This window comes from Xyrauchen texanus, chromosome 7, assembly GCF_025860055.1.
Source record: "Xyrauchen texanus isolate HMW12.3.18 chromosome 7, RBS_HiC_50CHRs, whole genome shotgun sequence".
In the NCBI taxonomy this organism is placed as follows: domain Eukaryota; kingdom Metazoa; phylum Chordata; class Actinopteri; order Cypriniformes; family Catostomidae; genus Xyrauchen; species Xyrauchen texanus.
In genome coordinates, this window is record NC_068282.1 from 30,477,866 (window position 1) to 30,500,247 (window position 22,382).

At 37.7% G+C, this 22,382-nt stretch overlaps 1 protein-coding gene across 1 annotated transcript in view; it reads left to right on the top strand.

Moving 5' to 3' along the window:
* The first annotated feature begins 524 nt into the window (after positions 1-524).
* The window catches only part of btbd8 (BTB domain containing 8), a 47,975-nt gene continuing 26,117 nt past the window's right edge, over positions 525-22,382 (top strand). The window contains exons 1-9 of the mRNA XM_052130744.1: positions 525-665; positions 6,649-6,807; positions 9,481-9,660; positions 10,719-10,852; positions 11,124-11,241; positions 15,985-16,074; positions 17,559-17,639; positions 18,963-19,059; positions 22,192-22,280. Of these exons, the coding sequence (XP_051986704.1) occupies positions 6,704-6,807; positions 9,481-9,660; positions 10,719-10,852; positions 11,124-11,241; positions 15,985-16,074; positions 17,559-17,639; positions 18,963-19,059; positions 22,192-22,280 (893 nt within the window). The 5' untranslated portion in view covers positions 525-665; positions 6,649-6,703. The remainder of the gene's footprint in view (positions 666-6,648; positions 6,808-9,480; positions 9,661-10,718; positions 10,853-11,123; positions 11,242-15,984; positions 16,075-17,558; positions 17,640-18,962; positions 19,060-22,191; positions 22,281-22,382) is intronic.

Here is a 22,382-nt window from a genome sequence, read left to right on the forward strand (position 1 = left end):
CTGACTTTGAATCCTAAATATCTACAATCGCATCTGACATTTAAAACTATTGATTTTTAATGGTGCTGCATCCAAGCCACCAGGTGTCAGTATAAGTCCAACATGACACAAAGACCAAAGTTACTGAGTGCACCTAAAATAAAATCGCATATTTTAAGAAAAAAATTATTTTGAGTATTTTAACTATGTAAATTACATTTTATTGATCCCTTTAATCAAAACGATCCTATTCGCCCGAACCACCTCGTTCAATTGGAATATGATCAATAAATACTGCACATGCACAATGACAGAAAGACGTTAATATGTACAACACAAGACCACTGATTTGATATTTTGAGAAAACTGAATCAAAGTTGAAATTAATTAAATGTAAAGCGTTTGAAAAACGAATTTCTGCGCTCGTGGCTTGGTTGACCCAGCAAAACCCTTCACCTACTTTGCCTCTCAAATAATTTGTACCTTTACCGCAAGAGGGCAGAAAAAACAAAGCCTTCTCAGAAATTCAGGCAGCGATCTCAATATAAAGGTGGTCTTAGTTTTCAGCTTCGCATGGACTGTTAAAATAACAATTTCGGTATCAGCATGATTTATAAAATCTTAAGCGCAGATGTGGAAGTTTTACAGTTAGGATGACATGCTCTTCATGTGAGGTAGAGGGTGAGGTAAGTCTCCTCTTATTCCAGTTGTCACTGTCTCAATGATGCTTGTGAAATGTCATTGTGCTTGAATTACCTGTTAGTTTAATCCTCTTCAGAGATATAAATACTGTCCTCCATTTTTAATGTACAAATTGTTTCTCACTCTACATAGAGAAGTTTATTCCTTTGTTTTGGTGTTTAATGACAGTCTAGAGGCTAATGGCTAGCAGTATAGAGCATTGAATACACCCTCACACCCTTTAATTAACCATTATTTACACACAAAGTGCGATGACTGGAGTGTTTTTATGTCTTATGTTGTAATTTAATGGCTTGTTTATTAAATAAGGTTTGTTTTAATTGCTTTGATATCTATAATATCTCAAAAGGTGTGAATGCTAATCTTGCTAGCATTGAGATTGAGCTTTTCAATTAAACACTAAATATAGAGATTCGATTTGTAAGTCTAAGCTTTATAATATCGGCACCACTTTCATTTGTCATTAGAAGCCAAATGAGACACCATTTGTGAGTCCATAATTCAATAATAAATCCAGAGACTGGCTTTTTTACACAGATGTTTGACTTTGTGTTCTTGGTCTAGTTGTCAAATATGTGGGTGCTTAAAGCATAGGTTATGGGTTCTCAAACATCGTTGTGCCCTGATCAAGACACTTAACTCCTGGGGACACTTAAGTGATTGACCTTCTACTGTATATTGGCTGATATTTAGCGATTTTGGCAGATTATCAGAAGTGTGTCAGATCCAAAAGCCTTGTCAGTGGATAATACACATTTTCCAATATTTTTTTTTCTCTGAATTCAAAATATTGTTTAAAAGAAATTAAATTACAATTTTCATTGCATTTAATTGCTTTTGATAAACTGCTTTTAGGTCTGTGTCATAAAGGAGAAACCGAGGGTTGTTGTCACACTTGTATTTCTCAGGCTATACAAAAGTCAATTTCTGCACAGCCACACCTTATATGGGCTTGGCTACAAAAAGCTTTTGAACATTTTCACCGTTATTGCCCAGGGAAAATAATACAGTTCATTGAACACGCATAGATTTTTCTGTGACAACTTGCCCCAATAATTGTCACTTAGCCTGTTGATTGTGGTCGCTTGTTTACCAAGTGCTATGAAAATATGATAGTAAAAATGCAGTTGGGGGTAGACTTTAGAATTCACAAAATTATTCTTTCTTATGAGGGAACTGAAATTTCTGTGTTTGAAGCCAACATAGAAAACACACATTTGCACAATTTGACTTTTACTTCAGATTGTGTCGTTACTGAGATGTAGTTCATATGATAATTTACCAGTGTGACAACTATCCCGGGTCTCACCTATATTGGCATTAATGAGCCATAAGCCACCCTGCTTTCCAAATATCAGTAGCAGTTATTGAAAACCTGTATTGCTATTGTTATTGGCAGCACCAAAAATGGGATTTGGGTTGAATATTTATTTTTAAAGGGTTGTAAGAGTGGTGCAACCTTCTAAACACTTCTAAAGTGTGTGTGTGCTCGTGTGTGCTCGTGCTCTTATGGAAATAAATTGGTACTTTTATTCACCAAAGTGGCATTCAACTGATCGCAATGTATAGTCAGGACATTAATAACATGGAAAATTACTGTTACATATATTCAGTTGCAATTCTGATTGATGACTTTTTCTTTGTGACATGGTGTATTATCATGCTGGAAGTAGTCATTAGAAGATGGGTAAATTGTGGCCATGAAGGGATGGATGCACATTAGGGCTGCAACTAACGATTATTTTGATAATCGACTAATCTAAAGATTATTAGAACGATTATTCGGTTGATTATTACAACGATTAATCAGTAGCTCTCATCCGACTTTTCAGCTTGTGCCTAGACTTGATATTAAATGTGCTTACTAATAAAGAGGACAAAACCATATTTTAAAAATCTCTCTAAATTACATTCACTGAATTCCAAGGAAAATGTTTTTATTTTTATTTTATTAAGTATAATTCAGTAAAAATGTACTGCAAAAAAACCTATTGTACTCAAGAGTTTTTGTCTTTTCTTCATTGTTTTCCACCTATTCTCTAAAAGCAAGTCTAAATATCGTATATGTTGCTTCTCTGGTAAATGTATCTTATTTTATGGTATTCAACATTCTCCAATAACAATTTTTCTTCTTCAGTATAGCTACTAATGTAAATGTAATTTAAATGAGTTTTAGATATTATTTTTGGAAAACAAGCCAAAAAAAACTGATCAAAAACTTTGTTACAGTGTATAATAGACTACACTCTCTCACCTTTATTTTCACTTCAATCCATCTTTAACTCACTAAAACAAACTCTTAAAGGGTAACTAAACCCTAAACCAACTTTTTTAGTTAATGATCTGTAAGAATGGGACATTTGTGTATAAAGTGTTTAATTCTACAATATATGGTGTAAAAACGTCTGAGTGCTGCCCTCTTCAGGTTGAACGGTGGCTACTGCAGTTGAATTTTCCTATTGGCTGTTTGCGGTACTTCGTGACGTAAGCGGTGACAGCTGAAGTAAGCAGGTTCCAACTCCCCACGCCCTTGGTACGAGCTACCATGCCCATGGCAGTATAAAAACCATCTCGTTTCGTCAAAACCACTGTAGCGAGTCAGGAGTTGGAATTGTGAGTATTGAAAACGATCAGGATAGAGTATTTTAGCATCTATTTAGCATAGCATTTATATAGTTATTTAGATTATTTCATGTAGCCTAGGTAGTTAATTAGCATATTTGTTAGTGTAGTATTGTTAGAAGCATAGTTAGTTAGTAGCATAGTATTGCGTCAGTTAGGATAGCTTCAAATTAACGTAGATTATATGTATTTAGTACAGTGGTCAGGATGGTACGTAGGTGTAGTGTTTCTGGTTGCAACAGCACTGCTGGACTGTATAGCTTTCCAGCAGACTTGGAAATTAGGCGCCAGGGGTTGCACGTCCTTCCCGCCTAGAGCTGGAGGACTCCACCACCTCAGCGGCGTCTTGAGGTGAGTGATCATATATATTTGAATCACAATTTATGGTTAGGCTAAAGTTAATCCTCTGGGGTAGACAAACGCGCGTTCGCGATGCGGGAGTGTTAAACGTATTGCACCCTTCTACATTGTATTACGGTATTGACTACCTGTATAGTTTTATTTGGAGGTATACGGTTTTGTACATGATGACGTTACACTTTATGTCACATTCTTCTAAGTTGAGAGAACAGCTAACTGATGTTATGTTGAAGTGAAGCTTGCTAAATAAAAATCCTGCTAAAAGGATAAACATCACTGAACAGCGTTTCGTTTGTTTTTCCTGCACGCGAGTGAAGGTGAATGCGCACTCGGATGCTCAACAGAGAGTTAAAACCGCAGTTTGAGCCAGCAGCTCCAATTGATATGGCTCCGGCTCTGTGTCCACAAACAATTCACCCTCCTCCACTTCAGATGAAGGTGGGGGAGAAAGGTCCTCGACTTCAAAAGACTGCTCCGTGGCAAAGCTACTTGCGTCACTCCAGTCACTCTCCATTTTAGAGTCTGACAGCAGCTGTCAATTAATCTGTCACTACGGGTCTCAGGTGCACGCCCCCCCCCCAACCCGCTCAGCCCCGCCCTCGGTTCGTCCCCTCTATCCCCGCTGGAGTCTGCCCACTTTTCGAGCATTTTTCAAATATTGCTAGTGGGTGGAGTCAGACTCTGAGCAGGGGTTTAGTTACCCTTTAATAGAGCTGTGTATCACCCATTTTCTTCACAATAAGATACAAACTTTACACATAGGCTACAGTATATTATGATTCAATACGTCACAATCCATCACGTTATTAATCTAGCTTCAGGAAACTCGCACGTGGGACGGGCGTCCCCGCGCCAGATGGTGCCTCAGTCGGGTGCAGTTTCAATCTCTCCCCCTTCACGCGTCTCTTTTGCTTAAGTGGAATTCCAGATCCAGCTCTGCTTTATTTCACGATGACAGTGCTTCTGTATTTCCTCATTTTGTGTTTTTTCATTATAATTCCAATATAGTTTGGGATCTACATCACTTGAAACTGTTTGGAAAGTTTAGAGTGCATCTGGACTTGTGTTTTCTTCCTCAGTCAGGCACGAGCTGCTGTGCTCCTCTCTCACGTCATCATTAGATTTCGAGCACATGGTCCGCAACAATACTCAGATAGGTTGTTTTCAAGTATTGAGTGGTACTAACAGGCCCAAAGTGTGCCAAGAAAACATATCCCACAACATTACACCACCACCATCCTGGACCATTGACACAAGGCAGGTTGGGTCCATGGATTTGTGCTGTTGCCGCCAAATTTTTACCCATCTGTATACCAGGCTATGAATTTTCAGTTTTCAACTGTCCAGTTTTGGTGAGCCTGTGCCCACTGCAGCCTCAGCTTTCTGTTCTTGGCTGACAGAAGTGGAACCCGATGTTGTCTTCTGCTGTTGTAACTCAATGTTCAACGTGTTGTGCATTCTGAGATGCAATTCTGCTCACTACAATTGAACAGAGGGGTTTTCTGAGTTATCATAGCCTTTCTGTCAGCTCAAACCAGTCTGGCCGTTCTCCGTTGACCTATCATCAACAAGGATTTTCTGCAGAACTTCCGCTCACTGGATGTTTTTTGTTTTTGGCATCATTCTGAGTAAACTTTAGAAACTGTTGTGCGTTAAATCCCAGAAGATCAGCTTTTTCAGAAATGCTCAAATCAGCCCATCTGGCACCAAAAATCCTGCCACAGTCTAAATAACTGAGATCACATTTTTCCCCATGCTGACGGTTGATGTTAACATTTAACTGAAGCTCCTGACCAGTATATGCAAGATTTTATGCGTTGTACTGCTGCCACACGATTGGCTGATTAGACAATCACATGAATAAGTAGGTGTAGTGAGTGAGTGAGGTGTGTGTGTGTGTGTGTGTGTATATATATATATATATATATATATATATATATATATATATATAGATAGATAGATTGTGTATCTGTCAACTTCTAAAATAGACAGTCTATGTAAAACAGAAAGTCTACTATTGGTCATTTAAAGGTGCAAAAAATGGCTAACATATGTAATGAAAAAAAAAAGACATAGTAGCTCTTAACACATACTGCTCTTACACTTTAGTTTAGAACTGCACAAGCACAAGTGGAGTGATATACACTCACAGTGAAGGGTCGAAGTGCTGATGGTGTCAGACCATCAGTGCTCATGGAATGTCTCTCGTCCAATCAGATGAACGCATGAAATGAATGCTAGACAATGTTCAAGATAATGCAAAAAGACCCATTCATTAGTGTAAGATAATTTGGTTATACAGAAATATAAACATTCTATTATTATAAAACAATAGCGCATCAAAATGACAGTTGTGATGAAAACACATCAGCACTGAATTGTGTCAACATATTTGTAATGTACAGTCTATTTTAAAAACAGCTTCTGTCATCATCCACCAAATACAGCTAACAGCTATTGATAAAGCTGGCTAGCAAGCTAATGCTGTTATAGGCTATCGAATAAATGCAGTCAGTGTATCATGCAAAGAAAAGTAATTACTTCAAACTACAGTCTTGCATAGTCAGACATGTATCCACACTTTGCTTCAGCCCTGTTCTAACACTTGAGAGTCAAATATAATATGCAGTCTCAAAGTTTGTAGTAAAAAATCATAACTGTGTCATTTTAATAATGCTCCCTCGTCTGTCAGCATGATGCCGGTGAATCAGGTTGTCTCTTTGTACGTTACGCCATCATTGTTTTGGTCGATGCTCGCATTCCTATGGTAGCTGGCTGCAGTTCACTTAATGGCCACAGGTGTCATTAATAACAAGGGTTTCTGAATCTTACATACTGCACCTTTAAGATAAAAGCATAAGCTAAATTATGAATTAGTCAATTATTGTCATCATTGATTGTAATAGTATGAAGACAGTAAAGATCTGCTTTGAAGACTGTGTGATTAACTGCACTGAAATGTGTGTTTGCTATTTCTCTCATCAGATGTTTATTGTCACAGAAAGGTGCTCACGTTTGTGATCAGCAGTTTGGCAATAACATGTCGTCCACTGAGACTGCCAGGGAGTTCCAAGCCAAAGAGCGCAAATTCAGAAATCAGCTGAAGAAGCGATTGGCAAATGCGCTGTCAGGAGATCTGAACAGGTAATTATCACCTTGAACGTGAAAGACTTTTTTTATTACTTTTTTAAACTTGTCTGAATTCGTCAGAGCCTGGAGTATCAGTGTTGTTCTATGATGCAATCTTGGCAACCAGTGTACTCCAATTACTCTGATCTGTTTTAATGGTTGCTCTGCTCATGCTGCTCCCTTTGGTTATTTGATATGCAAACTCTCTGACAATTTCAATGTGTACAAATAGGCCAACCTGCACTTCATTGCTGTATGTTTATGGCACAGATTTTTGTACCTGCTCTAGAGAGCCATGCTGATGTAATCATACTTGGAGCAGTAGTTGGTGCACAAAGCAGTTTAAGGGTGGTTTCACATATAGTACATTTTAAGTGATCTAAACTTAAAATGGTAACTAAACTCGAAAGGAAACCAGCCACAAATGACCTCAGTGCTTTTGGTGTTCACAATGTAAGTGGACTTCAAATAGGACCCAGTTTCTTTTTTTGGTCCTCTTCACATTAATGTGGTCTCAGACCCCTTTTTGCTCACACCACAGCTCCATAAGAACTCAAACCCCATTGCAGTAAGGGCTGTCACAGTTATGAAATTCAGCTGACAATAATTTCTCATAAATAATTGCGATTTTATTATAAGTAATTGTCATACAAATTGTCATACTTAAGCTTTACATATGCTTATTACAGATAGGGCTACACCATAAGTAGTAATTTATTGATGTTTAACTTGAAATCATATAATAAAATGGGGCTATATGATATTTATCTATGGCTTTAAGAATATAAAATTTTTCATTAACTTTTGCAAAGGGATAGAATTACATAAAGTAATATTTTATATATTATGTTATATCATTTATGAAACCCAGACAACACCGGCAATTATATTACATTATGCAATAGTAATATTGTATACCGTATTTCTGTTCACTCTCTCTCATGTTATGTTAGGCTCTCCGATAAAACCTACAAGCCTTGATTTCGTAGGAAAGGAAAACATTTGAAATTCTATGTGCATTTGAAAATATCATCATTAGTTTCTTTATCTATCATCTCAAGAGTAATGGAGCGTGTGTCATTTACATTGTGTGGATGAGCCAAGAACATTTAAACATGGCGCATAAAGTTAAGCTATAAAAATCCTTGCTTGTATTTTCTTGGGAGTTTGGTGCAAACCTCCGTAGACCGTATGCCCATTAGAGCACTTTAAAAAAAGTTAATCTTCACGTGCTGCTCTGCTCTGCTCTGAATGCGGCCGGTCCGTTAATTTTAGGTGCTCAATTAATACAATTGACAGATAAAATCTATGAGATACAAAAACACATCATGGTAACCAAGTTATATTTATATTTACTTAAAATTCCCATATGAAGTATGTATGGCAAGCAACGAGGTACTTATGACATAAAATGCAAAGCGGACTGGTACCTCTTCACTTTCACATCACACATATCAATCGAACCACTAAAGGACCCACAAACGAACCGTACTCGGACCACCTCCTGAAGTGGTCCGAGTACGGTTAGCTTTTGGGTCCTTTTAGGGGTGTCTGAGACAACTTGAGTTGTTCACATATACACACTATACCGCTGTGAGCGCCTGGATCGCTCAAACGAACTAGGTGTGAAAACATTATGGTGGCAATTCAACTCCCTCCTCTTCCATTCTTCATCTCTCTGTGCTTACACTGGAGGAGAGAGAGAGAGAGAGAGAGAGAGAGAGAGAGAGAGAGAGAGTGGACTACAGACACACCAGCTCCAGAACAAAAGCCTGGGGCAGTGTGGGATTCTGGGTCACCCAGATTCGTCGCAATGCAGCAGAAGATGCCAAAATGATGCAGATGTTGATGTGGATGTGAAGATGCTCTTTCAGTAAAAGACCTACTTTGTAGATTTAGTGTTATGTGAAGACAATGAGTTTTGCTGTGGTTTATTGTGCAGCAGGTCAGAATATTAGCACTACCATCTCTTAGTCTTTGTTGGAATAGTTTGTTGCCATAGTTTGTCAAAATGATTCACCCTTTTTCCTTATCTCCTTTTTTTCTATCTCACCCTCTTATGTTAGGTTACCTTTTAATGTGCTACATTTTAGTAGGCAAAGTTTCCATTTGATTAAAGGAATGGAAACATTTTTAGCCTTTTAACCTATAGCACCCCCACTTACTCCCCAAAAATGAAAGTTTGGTTATCATTTACTCGCCTTCATGTTGTTCCAAACCCACATGATGTTCTTTCTTCAACACTAAAGGAGATATTTATAATAACAAAACAACTCATGCAATGGCAGAAATTCAATCCACGCATCTTATCACGTGGCTCGTTGTGCATGACACCATGGAGACTCCGCATGTGAAGGCTCATGCTACCCTCTGCGATCCACGCACAACTTGCCACACACCGCACTGAGAGAACCACTTATCGTGACCATGAGGAGGTTAATTTATTATCTATGTATTCCATTTAAAGAGTGTAGTCCATCCTATGACCAACAAAGTAATATGGGTTTAGAATGATATAAGGGTGAGCAAATAAATTAATTATTTTGGTGTGGTATCAAAGGAGATAATGAGCAATCAATGTGTTAAAAGCCCCATTCTTTTTTCTAGTTAAAGAGCTTCTGCATTAGTTTGATTTGATGTGATGTGTTGTGATTTTTTTTTTTTTATGGAGATATCTTGCTCTGACAGGCTGCTGCATGAGGAGCAGGAGACTGACGTCACTCTGTGTGTGGGTTCTGCGGTTCGGCTTAAGGCCCACAGAGCAGTGCTGCTGGCCCGAGCTCCTCACCTCCTGCAGGGAACCGGACCAACTACACCGGTCATCCAACTGCAGGGGATTGAACCTGCAGCACTCAAAGAGTTTATGCAGTATGTCCCTGCATTCTCCTGTATTTCTCCTTATTTATCACTCTGACGTTCTTCACATTGAGGCAATCAGTTTTTTTTTTGCTAACCAAAGTTCACAAATGGTCTATCCTTATTCAATTCTGGCTACGTCCCCATTAATCCAGATACATTTGAAAATGGCGTTTTCAAAATGCTGTCTGTCCACGCTTACCTTTTTTCTTGTACACTTTGAAACATGAAAACGCTTAATTCCCCTTACTGAGCATGCCATGGTCGAGGCCTGAAACGCTATTGTCCTCATGTTCCATTGCCGGAGTAAGAGTAAACTTCCCATCGCCAGAGTAAACTTCACATCGCCTTTGAAAGAATGCAATGTGAAGGTTGTACAAAGTAACATTTATCTTTAACAACGCTATCAAAGTGAATAGCAGGCACAACAAAGCACGCTCCATGTTGGTTGGCCATCTTGAATGTTTTGGGTTGAATGAATCACATGACTACACCACATGACAACAAATGCGCTATAGTTTATAGTTTCCCTTGTCCACACTACAACACAAAGATGGGATTTTCAAGTATATCCACTTGGCAGACGGCTATAGAAAAGCTCAATGTCAAAAAATAAAAAAAAAACAGAGAGAAAATCAGTAAGCCACTCATGTTCTTGAGTTACAGAAATTTTGGTTAATAGTGACCGAAAAGCAAAAAAAAAGACAAAAAAAAAAGCACAACTTGTGTGCTATATTCAAAGTCTTTTAAAGCCATGCAATTGCTTTTTGACATACAATTGTTAAGGAATGAATTATTCACTGTTAATATTCCCCTCAAGTGCAGAAGATTATCAGTGAATAAAATGTTTGAATCTGTACCTCACACAAAGCAAAAGTATGACTTCAGAAGACTTTAAATGTAGCATACAAGTCATATGGACTACTTTGTCAGACTTTATCAATTTATTAGAGCTAAACAGATGTGGTCAATATGAATTGTTATTGTATGGAAAATACCTTTTTTGGGTGAGTTGTGTGAAAAAGCTTAGCTATTTATGTGTACTTGATAAAATGTTACATGTACCACAGGAAAGTGTACACTGAAGACAAGTGCCTGGGGAAGGAGAATAGTGCCTTAAATACACACAATGGCCACTCATCGGTAGTGAATGGTACCTCTGAAGACAGCCATGATATCGAATCTAAGGTCAGCTCTGTCCGAGGTGAGGAACAAACAACATTTCCAGATATCATTTAAGACATCTGCCACAAAAGACCCCTGACCTCAGAACACTTTCACTTTAATCCTCCTCAGCTCACTTTACGAGTCTCGTTTCTTCCACTTATTAAGAGCTGAACTAGCACTGACGTTTACTGATCAGTTCTGCCCACTAGAACTGCATTAGTGCTACTCTGTTTATGAATAGTATACCCACAAACACACACTGCTAACTTATATACATACGTGATCTGCTTTATTTCTCTGTTTGTCAGTTTCAGAGCATTTAGAGCCAGCCACAGGGCTTGGGGCAGATCTTTTGACTCTTTTTCAGAGGGGTGATATGTCTGACATCAGCATCCAGGTGGCAGATAGAGTCTTTTCAGCACACAGGTAAAATCATGACCAGCTCTTCCATTCTGATTCTTGTCATTGAACTTACTCGCTTGAACTTGCTTGTACACTACCGGGCAAAAGTTTTGAAACACTTACTCATTCTTTATTATAATTTTTTTGAATTTTAGAATAATAGTAAAGTCATCAAAACTATGGAATGAAATAAATTGGACTATGAGAATTATGTTGTGACTAAACAAAACTGTGTTATATTTTAGCATCTTCAAAGGAGTCACCCTTTGCCTAGAATTTGCAGAAATGTACTCTTGACATTTTCACAACCAACTTGAGGTATCACACTTGAGTGCTTTTTAAACAGTTTTGAAGGAGTTCCCATCTATGTGGGACACTTATTGGCTGCTTTTCTTTATTATTTGGTCCAAGTCATCTTTTGTCTTTTTTTTGTTTTATTCAATTTTATTTTTGTAATGAAATAAATTAATATGGTGGAACAATTATATTTTTGTCTACAAAACTAATTTCAAACATTTAAGCATATGCCTTCAGATCAAAAGATCATGAAAAACATTTTAGTCAAGTGTTTCAAAACTTTTGACCGATAGTGTATCTCATTATTCGAAAATTCTATCATTATTTGCTCACCCTAATGCCAACCAATATATGTATTACTTTGTTTCTTCTGTTGAACACAAACAAAGATTTTTAGATGAATATTTTAGCTTTTTAGGTCCTCACAATGGTGGCCAGACCGTTGAAACTTAAAAAATCTTAAAGGCAGCATAAAAGTAATCCATATGCTCCAGTTGTTAAATCCATGTCTTCTGAAGCAATATGATAGGAGTGGGTGAGAAACAGATTAATATTTACTATCAATCTCCACTTTCATTTTAAGAAAGTGAACGTGGAGATTTATGGTACAAAAGGACTTAAATATTGATCTGTTTCTCACGCATTCCTATCATATCGCTTCAGAAGACATGGATTTAACCACTGGAGTTTTGTATTAACTTTATGCTGCCTTTAAGTGATTTTTGAAGCTTCAATGTTCCGGTCACCATTCAGTTGCATTGTGAGGACCTACAGATTTGAAATTCTAAAAATCTTTGTTTGTGTTCAACAGAAGAAAGAAAGTCATACACATCTGGGATGACAAGTGGGTGAGTAAATGAGGAGAGAATTTCCATTTTTGTGTGAACTATCCCTTTAACTCTTATATAAGTCTTTAAGCATTACATGTAGTATTACTGATTCCAAGTTTATCATTCAATAAGTGATCTGCACTACCACCACATTCTCTCTCAATTTCATAAGATCTGTGCTGTAGGACAGTAGCTTTTTTGTGAGAATTCACCACACAAATGCCTCTTCAAAGATGTTTTTAAACAGTTTTCCTGTGTGCTGCACTGTCTTCTATTGCTCAACAAAACTGATATATCCCTTCCCAAACTTGTGCCATTGGTTGATCCAGTGTTGCTGTATCAGGCTGGTCAAGATGCTCAAACAGGGCAATGTTTTGATAGTGCCACAATTTAACACCTGGAAGTATTTTAGAATCGTAAAGGTTACACTCTTCACCTTTTAAACATTGAAAACCTTTAAGTTTGCAGAAAAAAAAAGAGACAAATTAACAGCATGAGAACTGTAATATACAATGGAAACTAGCAACAACTATGAAGAAGAGGAGTTTTCGTTTTCAATCAGTGCTTTTTGGTCTTGGATCCAGTTGATGTTGCTGAATCATAAATGCCCAGGAGGTGGCAGAGTAACAATTTACTGCTACATTTTGCAGCAATGGTGAAAGGAAATGGTAATGAAGCTAAACTTCCATCCATCCATCCATCCATCGTCAACCGCTTATCCTGTGTACAGGGTCACGGGGGGCTGGAGCCTATCCCAGCTAACATTGGGCGAAAGGCGGGGGACACCCTGGACAGGTCGCCAGTCCATCGCAGGAAGCTAAACTTATATATATATATATATATATGCTTTTTGTCTACAACACTAATCTATGATGCTTACTGATAATTTTAGCATGTGACATGGATTCTTTGGATGAATTACAGCACTATTGTAAGTGCTCTGCCATTAAATGTCTTGTTAGGACCTTTATTTGGTTCTGCAGAGGTTAGAGCAGTTGCCATGACCTGTTACTATAGCAACAGGCTCTCCTTCGCCCTCAGCCGAGAGAATTGTCTTTGCGGGTTTGCGCTCTATGGATGGAGAATGCCGTCTGCAGTCCTGATCAGTATGTTAGGCTTGAAGTGTCTGCTGCAGCTCTGTCAGCCTCGCTGCAGGATACACACACCGCGACAGCATGGCTAATCCCTGTCTCCTCCCATTCACTTTCATCAAATCTCCATCATCTGTCTACCTCTCCCAGGAAAAGAGGGCAATGTCTGTCTCCTTCTCTCGCTGTTTCTCACACCCATGTTTATCTTACAGACATGCACACACAGAATTGGGTATTATTAGCTATAGAGCTAATTGGGTGTAATTCACAATAAACAAGCACATGCTAAACTACTCAAATGCTGTGGAATCCAGAATATATTAGAGGGTTTATTTTATTCTACCCCAGTCATCACCCTAGAGCTACAGTTTGTTCTGAAAGCAGACCAGGAGGGACACACTGTAAAAATAGATGTCTATTTATAGTGGATGTTTGTGCCAGATAATGGGGGTGTTGGTAGAGAGAGAGAGATAATGGAGTATTGGGAGGGAAAAGATGTGGGAATTAAGAGAGCAGGACAAAGTTTGTGGAGAATATGAATTGTCTTTTGAGAACATGGTTGTTACTTATGCTTTCTTCACATCCTCCTGGGAGGTTCCTCCTTATGAGTTCAGAAGTCATTATTACAATGAGATGTGTGTTTCAGTGATTTTGGTCAGAATAAAATAGACATGTGGGATAATTTAATGTTTTTTTTTTACTTCCTGACAAACACAGGATGTTTTTAAGCGCTTGATTAGTACAATAAAATGAAGAGCAAAGGATGTGAATTAGGTGTGTAATTGATGCTTTATTTTTGTATGTTATCATTCTCATGATGTCAGATATTATAGGAATTATAGTGTGAGGTATAGTATATAATAGGAGTGTAAAGGTGTACAGGGAAAGGAGGAGGCGAGAACCGGTAGTTTAATTATCATCTAAACCAAAACACACAAACATAAGCACACGGAGCAGCTGCCTGTAATTCTCTCTCTCTCTCTCGCCTTCATCCCTTGCGCGTGCGTCCCCATCTGGCTGATTGGGGACCGGGCGTTCGTTGTTCCAGCCCTGCCCGCCCTCCTCCGGTCTACATTGAGATATGTCATCAAAATGTTTGAGGGTACCTCACAAACCGGCAAAGTGAATGGTATTTTCTGGCACCCTGAAAGGTCCACTCAGTATTTTTTATTAAAAAAGTATTTCTCCAAAAAAACAAACAAACTTTGAAACATAATGTATGTATAAAATCATGACCACTCATTTGAGATGAAGACTCCAGTCATAGGGATGCTCCGATATTAAATTTTTTGACCAATATGGTTTTAACACAAAACTATAGGCAGATACTGATATATATTGCAACCTTATATTGTCATCAGATCACTTTTTTTACTTGCATCAGATCACATGACCAGCCCAACATGTCTCGCTTAATTACAGAAACCACCCTGTTATTTGTCAATTTCACTGATGGATTAAATTATTTATGGCTGACTGGTAATAGTGAATTTCTACAATGGTATCTGTGACTTGCGTTTGAATGATGCTGCATCACGCCCCTAGGTGTCAAAGTCTAAAATGACATAAACAAAAAAGTTACTGAGTGCACCATTAACCATTATTCATATTCTTCATAATCGGTTAAAAAAAACATACATAAAAGGGCTGGTTAGTGCGAACTCATTTTTGCGATAAAGCTAATGCAATGCATCGAGTAGAACATAACAGGACACAGGTTCTTAAGCCGTGTTTTAAAAAGTTGAATTTCTTTTAAACTTCTCCTGCCTACTTAGACAACTGTTGTCTATGGCAGTATCCTATTTGAAATGGACCCCCATAAGATAGCGACTTTGAATGCTCTACAAAGGTGGAAAGTCCATGCATCATTTATAAAGCACTCCTCATAAGATGAGCATGGGAGACTTGACTCGCAACTGATTTCAGTACAGGTGACACGAAAGGAATGGCATGATATACATGGCACACACCCATTTAAGATATAATGGTCACTTTTGTATCGTATTAAATTATTTTTATGGATACTTTACAGTATTGAATGCATTATAAGTATATTTATAATAAAAATGTATCTCGCTTTGTCTGCCATCTTGAATTAAATTTTTCTCTGAACTCAGCACAGTGCATTCTGGAATCACCTATCCGGGGAAGAATACATACGATGATACCTTGGTCAAATTTGGCCAAAACGATATATCTTATAATTAATGCATAATCAGCACAATTAAGATACCTACAGTTTGGATGTCTTAAAATACCGCCACCGAGGAAGCTCGTTAGGTTTTTGAACAGACTCCCTCTCTTTGTAGGTACAGCAGACTAGGTTTTGAGACCCACCAATAGCATTTGCGGTTTCTTTTGGGAATTATTTTTTATATGCCCAAACATTCAGTGCATAATACACACAAATATAAACACGCATACAGTTATTTCTCCATGGCCTGTTTAACAAATATCAAGCCCACGACCCTGGGCGATGTGCTGTGAAATGTGTGTGAGTGATAGGGAAAGCTGACATTATGTGTTTGTGTGTGTGTTTGTCCCCACAGGGCCATTCTGTGTGCACGCTCGCAGTATTTCCGAGCAATGTTGTGTGGCAGTTGGATGGAGAGTTTGCGTCATTGTATCACTCTGCAGGGGTAGGTTGTACAGGACAAATCACTCCAACTCATCATCAATCTTCAAAGGTCTTCAAACCTGCAAGTGTCAGATACAGTCAGTTTAAGTTACTTGACATCTATCCAAACTTCACACATGAAGTCAGCCCCCTGGTGCAGCTTGTGTTTACAAAGATAAAGCAGGATTCTGATTCTGAGTTCCTATGTCATATCTGTCTGTGATAGAATTTAGAAGCTTTGTTTGCAGAACATATCCTTTTAAAAGTCTATCTCCATATGAGAGGTTGTAAATGTAAGGTCATGCAACAGTGAGCGCACTCCGTAAGACCTGCTAACTCAGGAGCAACTGCCAGCCTAAAAACAATCAATTATGCATAGCTTAGTCTTTGTCTGAAAAAATCAGGAAATTGCTATCTCTGTGTGTAGTGTTTCATGCCAGGCAGTGCAATCCATGATGTTTAATCCGAATTTGAGTTTTGTGCCTTTTTAATCGATGTCTTCTAGTTTATAGGCCACCTACTACAAGATAGTGTACTCTTAAAAATTGACAAAGTAAAAAATTTATTTAAAATCTTATTTATAAATCACTTCTGAGAACATTGACAATTTTTGTCCAATACAGTGCTCTTGCTAGAATTAGAGTATCTCCTCCCCATTAATTATAAATAACACTTGCCTCCAATCTAATGCTACAAATTTAAGCAGACAATAGCTCAGTTATCAAATGCTAAAAAAAAACAATTACAATTCAGACACATCACTTCTTAAATGGATATGGCCTTTGTTTAAAAAAGGATTAATTTTCTTTTTCATCACCCTCCAATTCTGGTTTGTCTCCAGGTGAAGGTGAAGATACTAGCAGAGAAATTCTCCACAATTAAATGTTTAGTGTCTTTCATCCATAGTACAAACTGTCAAGTGTGGTTTTGCTGTGCTTTGAAGTAAATTCAATGTTACTGACTAGTATGAGATCTTTGATGTATCTAGCGCTTTTTGTTAAATATGTTAACAAAGAAAAGAGAATGTTTTTATAAAATCATTTCATAGTTTTTTTTAACAATTTATTTTTTGATTAAACAGATAACTGATTTAAGTCAAGTTTTTTTATGTCACAGCATTAAGCACAGCTTAAACATGGTTTACTGGGCATTAAAATGCTTTAAGGACATTGACAATATAGACAATACAAAAACAAAACGGTTTCTTGTTCAAAACAAGAGGTGGAAGATGTATTGCGATAAATCAAGGGAATTCTATAGAAGACCATGCAGTAAAGTGACATGTGCTGTTTAGTTGTAGATAGTTGTTTAGTTGTAAATAAATCCGTGAATATAAGAGGAGCAGTTATAATATAGCCGCATAAAAGTATTTAACAGGAAAGTGACATTGCAGTAAAGTGCAGAATAGCCAGTCTATTGAGTTGAAATGGTTTTGTAAGCTTTGTGAGCATGTAAGGCATCACAATAAATGGAGTTTGTGTCTGTTTTGTATTTATTTCTGATCAGTCTGGGTCCAGATGAGATGGAGATTCTGCTTTATTTCATGTATGGTGCCATCATAGACCTTCCTCCAGGAACCAATGTCAGGTACTACAATACACTCCATGTAGTCACATTTATTGCCTCCCGCTGTGATTATAACCATCATTGCACTCTATACACTACTTACATTACAGCGCTATGCTTGAAATTGCTAATAAATTTAAGATTTCATACAAAGGTGTACACTACAGTCTTCAAAGACAAAGAACAACTGACTCTAACAAGGACAGAAAGAGATACGGAAGACCAGATGTACATCTAATCAAGAGTATAAGTACATTAGAGTCTCTAGTTTGAGAAATAGACGCCTCGCATGTCCTCAGCTGACTTCTTTATTGAATTCTACCCACTCAACACCAGTTTCATGTACAACAGTAAAGAAAATTACTCAGGGATGCAGGCCTTATGGGAAGAATTGCAAAGGAAAAAGCCACTTTTGAAACAAAATCAAAACAAAAAGATTTGTTAGATTGGGCAAAGAAACCGACATTGGACAACAGATCATTGGAAAAGAGTGTTATGGATCTTAACCCCATTGAGATTTTGTGTGATCAACAAGACTGTAAGGTGCATGAGAAGTGTCCGAAAAGACAGCCACATCTAGAGCACATCAAGTGCTACAGGAAGCATGGGGTGAAATGTCACCTGAGTATCTGGACAAACTGACAGCTAGAATACCATGGATCTGCAAAGCTGTCATTGCTGCTCGTGGATGAGAAATCTGTGAAGTAGTTTAAGAAGCTCTGAATATTTTTTCAAATTGTATTGTCATTTTTTACGTTATTAATGTCCTGACTATACTTTGTGATCAGTTGAATGGCACTTTGATTAATAAAAGTACCAATTTTCTTCCATAAGAGCTAAATCTGTACATTATTTGTACATAAACCTTTGGATGTACACTGGTGTACATCCAAAGGTTTATGTACACTGGTGTACATCCAAAGGTTTATGTACAATGTACATAATCCAACGGTTTATGTACATTATTTGTACATAATGTACAGATTTAGCTCTTATGGAAGAAAATTGGTACTTTTATTAATTGGTACTTTTGTACATTATTTGTACATAAACCTTTGGCCACCAGTGTACATCCAACTCGTCAACAAAGTACCCAGATAAAAAGTGTACAGCTCTTATACGCAGTCAATACATCAAACGTGATTTTCCTCCGATGCGTGCTGCCATTTGTTTGTGGTTGTCCTTCGTCAAACAAACAGCTACTCAAAGAGTCAAGAACATAATATGTTTAGTTTATGTAACAAACAGCTGTAATGTTGAGCTAAATGGATCTCTGCAAAAAATAAAAACATCAGTGGCTTTAGCTGGATTTTTAGATGTTGTGTGTTTGTGTTTGCCTCTCAGTCAGGTTGTATTAGCAGCAGACATGCTGGGCCTGGAGGGGCTGAAAGATGTGGCTGAGATGGTTCTAACCCGGGACTACTGCTGCTTTTTCCCAAAGGTGAGACCAGTATTAGAGGTCACGAAACATACATTCTGTCGATTAGTGATGAGGAGTGTTGATAGCCCTGTTAAGCGGTCTTTACGGAGGCAATGCCAATAGTACTATCTTTCTGTCATTTATTACCACATTATGTGGTAATAAACACATTATGTGATCTATTTTTGTGAGCGAGTAAAGTCTGGGCATTGGTTCAGCTTTTGTAGGGCATTCAATTTGTCAGCTAAAAAGACATGCCCCTAGATCTGTGGTGTGACTCCAGAGCTCGGTTACTCCCAGCACTGTGCAGTTTTCTCATCTTTGGTATCACACTTACCGACATTGTAAATGGCTACAGAAAAAGAAACTAGGCATCACACACAAAATGATTCAGTATCACACACCACCCAACTGTCAAGTCAAACCGAGGTCAACAAAAATGGATGGAGGGCTCTGCCGTTGTTGTTGCTACTTTGTGTTCCGAGCGCAAAATGAAAGAATCGGGCCAAGAAGATTTGTTTGTGCTCTTGGGTGGGAAGATTCGGCAAGTGTGGCCTCTAGAGGCTGCAACAGGAGTTGGAGGTGTGTGTCTTTTAAAAGTGACCGGTAGCTCCATTTTGACACTGTTTACACCTGGTCATTTAAATGCATCTCCTGTGACCACTTACTATCGGATTTGGATGGGAGGGTCTCTGTTTCATGACAACATACATCAATCACTCTGTCAGTGTGTTACTGCAAGATATTAAAGCACAACAAAGTCAGAAAAGGAAAAAAATGGTGCACTGTTTCTCCCAGATGCTGTTTGAAATTTAATCGAAGCACAAGCTTAGCAGAATTATTTATTATTTTATTGGATTACCTGTATTATAGTAGCTTCAGTTGTTTGTGCTTCTCATCTGTTTTGATGTGAAATACACTAAAGTAGATCTGTGAAGCTCTCATAACTGTATATGTGTTCGCATTTTTAAATATTTTTATCGGACGGTTATTTTTCTTTTTAAAGCTGCTCATATCTGTCATAGTTTAAACTCTTATTTTAGTGCAGTGGTTGATTGACAGGTGAGAGGCGATGCTTCACTGCTGCCGGTGTATACTGGACGGATTAGCATTTACACCTCAAATGTGATATGGTCACATGCGTTTTTGACCACAGTCTGATGTGATGTTCGTGATCCGATCACAAAATGTTTTAGACCCTCTTTAGACCTGTATTTAGGGCTGACCACATGTGATCAGATCACCCGAAATGCATCTTAATACCACGTGACAAGGGGTCTTTGAATGCTTGATCGCCATATCCATTGCCTGCATCCTGATTTCCATTGGCTGCTCACTTCATATTTTAGTCATGGAGAATCATACACTACAAGATTTCTTCAATAGTTGGCTCTGAAATTTTAAACATGTTTGATATCCTTTGAATAGATGGAATCATAGTCTGAGGGTGAGAAATCTGAGTCTGTACCCATCATATGCTACACAATTTTTTGTCAAATCTGTCAGCTCCATCTGGGCCAAAATCTACCGACAAGTGCAGACGAGCTAAAATTTGTGTTCAAGTCAGGTAGTGTAATTCAGCCTTTTAGAAATCCTACAGCAGACTCATCCTTTGTTTACAGACACTCTGCTCATGCAGGCATAGATTGTCAAGAATATAGGCTGTCTGATTCAGAAGCATCAGTGCAAAGCAGAGTAAGTCAGACAGTGTTGTGTGTGTGACAGCCTTTCTCTATTGATGCAGAGCTGTCTTGTTTGTGCTTCAGAGGGTTTTCTCGTTCTCACTCCTACCTTCCCAGACTGCTTTGAGAGTAGTCCAGTGTGTGACATTTCCGCCAGCAATTTCATCCTGCACAGAGCTGCGAGAGGAATGCATTCTCCCTCTTTCCTCCTTTAAACCTTTTTGACTCTTTTCTGGTTTTATAAAACTTGATTAAAGATACATAATTTGTGGCATAACATTTTTATTGGACCTAAATAAATCAATAGCACTTTTAATAAGCATTTTTTAATTATATAACCTCATATGAGATGGAAACACCTGTCATATCCTCCGATCAAGCCATTTTATTCTGTAGTGATCCTAACTGACCTAAGACAGGGAATGTTTTCTACGATTAAATGTCAGGAATTGTGAAAAACTGAGTTTAAATGTATGTGGCTAAGGTGTATGTAAACTTCTAACTTCAACTGTGTGTGTATATATATATATATATATATATATATATATTTATTTATTCATTCATTCATTCATTCATTCATTCATTCATTCATTCATTCATTCATTCATTCATTTATTTATTTATTTATTTATTTATTTATTTATTTATTTATTTATTCATTTATTTATTCATTTATTTATTCATTTATTCATTCATTCATTCATTCATTCATTCATTCATTCATTCATTCATTCATTCATTCATTCATTCATTCATTCATTCATTCATTCCCAGACTTCATCCGGGAACGTGGGCTTTTTCCCATGACCCGAATATATGACGTAGTAACAACTTCTGCAAAAATATTATACTTTGGTTTTGTTTAACAAATACAATTTAACCACAAGGAAAAACTTTCTTGGTATTTATCTTAGAAAAGAGCTTTGTGACTCATGGGTCTCCCAGATTTTAATTCAGCTTTTGGAATCTAATGTCTACCATTAGGAATGTGTCCATTGGATGTGCACTTCAGAATCTCTCCAGATTTAGTTGGTCATCTGGGTTTTTCTCACACATGTTATGAATACTGAGGATTCAGACACCTTACTCCATTGACATACTGCTTTTAATATACTATATAGTAGGGAGGTATGCATATTCGGATGCAGAGTTGTTGCACCTTTTATCTGTTTATTTTGGTTCGTTTGAGAGGCCAAGTGATTTCCCCAGTTTTGAAAGCTCTACATTGCTTCTAATTGTAGCTTTCTGGGAGCTGTTCCAGTGCTACATTTTTTTTTATTAAAAATGATTTCAGTTGTAGATGACGCAATCAAACACACAAGCTCTGTGTGGGAAAACAAATGTATGTTATAGTTCCAACCACTGATATATAGATCAGTGGTTCCAACTCATAATGGCAGGTTTCAGGCTGTTGAAACCTAAACTGTGTGAGATGTGGTTTGAATAATGTTACTCTTCTCATTTTCTGCAGTCTGTTGATGGAGTTCAGAGATCCATACTGGAGTGCCTTGCCATTACCCACTCAATAGGCCTGCATGATCTCTACCACTCTTGTGTGAGGTGAGGTATTTTCAGCCCTTCTGTGGATACTTATACAGTACATTCAATAGTCTTTTAAAATTAGTTAAACTCTCCATTCTTCTCTGATTGTACTATAGATAT